At 48.2% G+C, this 6,049-nt stretch overlaps 1 protein-coding gene across 3 annotated transcripts in view; it reads right to left on the reverse strand.

Annotated features, from left to right (window-relative positions):
• Nucleotides 1–4,361, reverse strand: part of Adamts20 (ADAM metallopeptidase with thrombospondin type 1 motif 20) — a 115,457-nt gene extending 111,096 nt beyond the window's left edge. For all 3 annotated transcript variants that reach the window (XR_003845473.1, XM_021216448.2, XM_029548260.1), the window contains exons 1-2: nucleotides 4,010–4,361; nucleotides 3,200–3,561 (exon numbers count right to left, since the gene is read on the reverse strand). Coding sequence is in view for 2 of the 3 variants with exons in the window: in XM_021216448.2 (XP_021072107.1) it covers nucleotides 3,200–3,561; nucleotides 4,010–4,100 (453 nt within the window). In the remaining variant the exon portion in view is untranslated. The remainder of the gene's footprint in view (nucleotides 1–3,199; nucleotides 3,562–4,009) is intronic.
• Between the last annotated feature and the right edge of the window lie 1,688 nt (nucleotides 4,362–6,049).

The raw sequence follows: 6,049 nt of genomic DNA on the forward strand, positions 1-6,049 counted from the left end.
GCATGGCCACAAAAGATACTCTATGACAATACAATCCACATGGCCACATAAGATACTCTGAGAATACAGTCCACATGGCCACATAAGATATCTATGAGAATACAATCCACATGGCCATGTAAGATACTCTAAGAAAATACAGTCCACATGGCCACATAAGATACTCTGTAAGAATACAATCCACATGGCCATGTAAGATGTTTTGTGAGAATACAAAACAAGCTGAGCACAACATTCAGTGTGATATCATCAGGAAACTCTTTCCTTCAACCAAGACTTCACTGTTCCAATGCCATCAATAAATAATTCAGCTAACTTCTAGGCAGTCAAGTTTGTCCCTGAGAGTCCTGGGAAGAATAAAATCCACTAGGCAATGTGAGCACAGAGTTAATTAGATCTGCAAGGGATCTCTGTCTTTAAACATATTATGTATTACATCCTTCCACATAGCTGATGATAATGACATTCCAACTTACTAAATACAGACCCTAGCCTATTTATCAACATTATGAGATCAAAAGTAATATCACTCTGCAAGGTAAGTTTAGAATTGAATATGAGGACTAATATCCTGTAATTCTAAAGCAGCCAACGGATCAGCATGTTTAATAGGCCGTTATCACACTGCTCATAAATATTTTATAATACACTCTACTTCCCTATCCACTATATAGTTCAGAAATGTATAAATCTTTGTTATAAAATCTTTGGATAAATATTTATGAAATAAAAACAAAACACAAGAAACATTAGAAGGAACATGTGTGTGTGTGTGTGTGTGTGTGTGTGTGTGTGTGTGTGGAGAGAGAGGTAGAGATAGATAGATTGATAGATAGACAAATATATTATAGACATACACTTGTTCAAGAAAACTCCTTGCAAGACTTTTAACCCCTTCTTGGGCTCAAAACATTACACTTAGGAATGAAAACACACACACACACACACACACACACACACACACACACACACACACACACACATATATATGCCAGGTTCATTAATATAGTAAAAGAAAAAATATAAACACAAAATCTTATAAAACTTTTTTTTAATTAATGATACATAAATTGAAGAAACACTGCTTTAAGTTGTGCCTTGGATTAACTGAACACTAGTATCTAAATGGCATCAGTAAAACCGCTGGGGTATAGGTTTGAACAAATGGCATGAAGAGGGGATTCTGACAGTGTTTATTTGATTTTCCAGACAGACTAAGCATTATTTTTAAGCCTTTAAAAATAGAAATTTTTTTCCTCGAAGTATAAATGTCTATGTGTTATTGATGCTTCTGCTATATTGATGACATAAATATTTTACATTTATCTTCAGCAGAAAGGAAAAAAATTATTGGACATGTTTTAGGTAAATACAACCATATTGATGCATGCCTTTAATCCTGGCACTCAGGAGACAGAGGCAGGTAGATCTCTGAGTTCAAGGACAGTCTGGTGTACAGAGCAAGTTACAGAGCAGCCAGGGCTACACAGAAAAAAAACCTGTCTCAAAAACACAAAGACAAACAAACAAAATACTAACTTGAAAAAATATAAGAAGACGTTCCGAAATTTCTAGGAATTGCTGTAGGGGTTTAATACTATGATAAACACCATGAGCAAAACTACCTGGGGAAGAAAGGGTTAATTTCATCTTACAGCTTGTTGTCCACCATCCATGGAAGTCAGGGCAGAAACTCAAGGCAGGAATCTAGAAGTAAGAACTGATGCAGAAGCCATAGAGAAGCACTACCCACTTGTTGATGGCTTTCTCAGCTTTCCATCTTATACCATCCAGGCCCACCAATCAAATCCCAGGGTGCCACCACCATCCAGGACCACCAATCAACCCCAGGGTGGCACCACCAACAATGAACTTGGCCCTCTCACATCAATCACTAATTAAGAAAATACATCACAGGCTTCCTGTGGCCAATCTGGTAGGAGTATTTTCTCAACTGAGGTGCCCTCTTATGATGTAAAGCCTATGTCAAGTTGACAGGACATCAATACTAGCCAGGAGAATAATTAACAAGGCTCTTGTCTAGGGCATCATCTCAAAACCATGTGAAAGTATCATTACATTTTGCATGGAGAGAACTCCTACCAATGTTTGACTCAAATAATAAACAGTGATGATTTTGTGCAACTGTCTGAACACCTTTCAGAAAGTATGGTCTGTTCAATTTTACTAAGCAAATGTTGGGCTCACCAGAAACTTGTAGCCAAGTTCTGTGGCTGTAACATCAAGGACAGAGCAGCTTTGTTCGTAATGGGATGTTCTCACATCACATTAGCGCTCAAATATGATGACTTAACTCATCACACAAACTGTAACAATACAGAGACTGCCAGATTCCGTTACTTCAGGCATTTGTATGCAAGGGCGTATTAATGCATCACAAATTAGCTTGGTACTATTTTGATGTCTTAGTTAATTGACTCTCATTTTAACAGTGTGATACTGCATATTTAAGATGACTATCCTGACAAGATATTCTGGGTTGATCCATACATCCTAAGTATGTCATGGGAGGAGGTATTAAGAACCTGTTTTCAAGGAAGAAAACCAAATGAAACAGGGGAGTGATGTCTTATTTCAGTGAAGTTTCAAAACTCCCTCTCGTTTATTTTTGTCGTTTCTAGTTCTCTGGCACTAGCAACTCTATCTGGGGATATTTCATACCTTTCCAGAACCAGTTAGCATTTACCGTTTCCTTCTTCTGTGAATGGATATCCCCATACAAAAACAAAACACTTTTCCCAAATCCTGTCAACCTCTGGAGCCTTTTTTCATGTGTGTATATTCAATACTTTTTCCTTCCTTTCTGACTCATTTACTAAGTTTAAGTAATTCAGGGAATTGGGTACCAACAGCTGCCCAGCACTGATGTGCCGACTTAAAAATCCTGCCTGGAGGTTGTAGAAGCAGAACCCAGAGGCCACTCCTGAGCACCTCTGGAACACGTGACAAGTGGGTGAAAGATGTTTTCTCTCTCTCTCTCTCTCTCTCTCTCTCTCTCTCTCTCTCTCTCTCTCTCTCTCTCTCTCTCTCTCTCTCTGCCTGTGGTCTAGGTTCCTCTCTCTGGTGGTCTCTGAGGACTCCTAGGAACCTACTTTAGCAACCACCCACCATGCCCCAATCCCCGGGCAGCCCTGAACTAGATCAGAGAAAACTCATAGGGAGGCACAATCAGGCTTACCAGTCCCCCACAAAGACTGAAGACAGCAGTGTGGTCCTCTCGCGCATTGACCTGGCCACGGTAGAAACAGTGGCGCAGGTTTGGGGGCTCCGTGCTGCGCCCGCCTGGTCCAGGCACCGGGGTCCCCAAATGCACCTCAGTGTAGCCTGCAGCCAGGAAGGCCGCATCAGCGCTCAGGTTCAGCTGGAAGAGCTGCCCGTAGGCGCTGATTCGGTAGTGGGTCCTGAGCGGAGGAGGCTCCGGCACCCCGGAGCTACGTTTCTTCCGGCTGAAATGCCGGTTCTGGGGGAACACGTCTCCGAACTCATTGACCCGCGTGGGGGTCACCACTTCGTAGGAGGCCAGAGTCTTCACCAGGGCTTCTGCAACACACAGTGAAATGTCTATGAAGCCCCGACGCTGTCCAACCCACAAGCTCTTGAGCCAAGCATCCCTACCCAAGGTCCCCAGTTTTGGTCAGTCCCAGGGGCGCGACAGATATACACACACGCACACACCTGGGCACCGTAGACATGTACTGCTTTCCCACGGCTCCTATATGCTGCATACAGACCCTGCCACCCACCGCCCAGCGCAGCCACCCCCTTGCCAGCCCCTCTTCTCTTCCCAGCCTCCAGCAGCCCGTGTCGTCCGGGCGCACGCTGCTCCATGCCCCACGCGTGCCCTCCGCATGGTCAGGAGAGCGTATCCCCAGAGATTCCACGACACCCAGCAAAGTCCACGGGGATGCTCTGAGCTGGGTGGCCTGGGGTCTCCAACGAGTCTGCACCACCCACTCGCACCCGGCCCCAGCGCCCACGGCGACATTACCCTGTCGTGGGTGGAAACGAACTTCCCAGGACCCAGTGAGAAGGAGCGAGATCCGGCAGAGCAACCCGGTCAGCCACTTGGCCACCCGCATGGCTGCACACAGGGGAGGGGATCCCGACTGGGAGGCCGCCCCAGGGCCGCCGGCTCCCCGCGTTCCGCTGCCCTCCTCCGCGCTCTAGCGGCTCTCCGCGGCCTCTCAGCAGCCTCCTGAGCACCCGGGACTGCACCCCGGCCCGCCTCGCCCCGCCGCCGGCCCCCGCTCCCGGCGCCGCTGCCTCATTGCGCGCTGCCCGCCTGGCTCACTCAGGCCCGCGCGCCCCGCGCTCCCGCGCCACCCTGGGAAGCGCTCGCTGCCCGGCCCAGCGGGAACCGAGCCAGAGTAGCGGGGCGCGCGGGGCGGCGGAGGGCCCGCCCCCCACGACCAGGCCGACCAATCAGCGGGAGGCGCGGCGGCTCGGCCTCCCGCGCAGCCCCTGCCCCGCGCAGCCCCGCCCGCGGGCGCGCGCACCGGGACCTCCCTGGCTGCAGCTCCGGGTCCCCAGGGCCAGCCAGACCCCACGCGCGTTGACAGGTGATAGGAGCACGGAGTGAAATGACAAGTGTCAGACCGGGGCCTCTGCAACTCACGCTGCGAGGTCCTAGTCGGCTTCCCACGCAAAATAACCATCTATAGCCGGATGCTACCTATAGAGCTTGTGATGAGGCTCAGTTTTTTGAGGGTCTCTGCAGGGAGACTCTGAGGTTTGGAGAATACCGAGCTAGGAGACTTGTGTATGACTGCACCCACCTATCGCTTGGTTGAGGAAGTTCAAGGAGGTCTTTGGAGTCTCCAGCGCTCCAGTCACATGTTGTGATTACTGTTCCCTGTCTGCATCTTGGGTTTTGTGCTTAAATTTGCACAAAGGACTCTCCCCCAAACTTATACAAATGTCAAGAACCACAAAACATCTGCCTGTTTCTGGGACCAATCTCTCCACTACCGAGTGAATAAAGCCCTCTGTCACTGTTAACTCTCATCAACAATATCTGTAGCTCTGAATCCGTGCGCAAGGCCGGGCCCTACTGAAATGGACAAACTTTAGCTTCTTTTCAAGGGTACTTCTCGTGTCCTGAGCTCGCCTGTTTGATTCGCAGGATCTGCAATTACTTCTATTACCAGAACGGAAACAAGGGGAGAGGGACTGGGCAGCCTTGAAATCCAACCAAGGCCATTAACCAGGGAAGGCGAACCTTCACAGATACAATGGGGTGACGGTAGTTCAGTTTGGTTTACAGTCACTGTTGTGCTCTGGGCTCTTGGCCTTGGAAATTGCCCTCTAACCATACGTTCCTTCCTTTCATATCACGGATATCAATCTTCTGTAGTTGGCAACACAGGGAGTAGAACAGTTTGAGGGAGGGAGAGTCGAAACTTATATTTGATGGTGAAATCCCCAGCTGGGTGGTGGTGTGGTTGATCTTTACTCGCTCCCCTTTTCCTTCCCACTTTGCCACCAGTGCCACTCCATCCACCAGAGCACTGGAGAGCGTGGCAGGCTTAGGTTAGAAGGTGGTGGTGTTCTAAAGAGAACAGTAACGGACTTTACCCACAACCGTGCGTTTACCCCTTACCTTTACCATCCTCCAAGCTGGGCCTTTTAATGGCATGCGGCTCTGAGTGCATCTTGGCATTTGGAGCCAGGCCTTTCCACCTACAAAGACCCGAAACCAGAATCATACCACACTAATTGCCACTCGACTGCTGAGAGACACCTTGTTTCCATCGCCGAAGGTTCAAAGCTTCAAAGCAGTGCTGGTAACGGAGCGTTTCGTTTTCAACACGTCTGACATTTTGGAAATACTGTGTTCATGGGACGGTTCGTGTGCTCTCTGTGTCACTCTAATCTTATAGATATATTTTAATTAATCCTCTGTGAATGCCATATAATATGTTTGCCCCCAGTCACCGCCCCCCCCCCAACTCCTCCCAGGTCTGCTCCCAACTTGCCAGTGTTCTCGCAACTTTGTTTCCCATTATGTAATAGCCTCCGGAGGAGTCCA

Source organism: Mus pahari, chromosome 17, assembly GCF_900095145.1.
Source record: "Mus pahari chromosome 17, PAHARI_EIJ_v1.1, whole genome shotgun sequence".
NCBI classification, from domain to species: domain Eukaryota; kingdom Metazoa; phylum Chordata; class Mammalia; order Rodentia; family Muridae; genus Mus; species Mus pahari.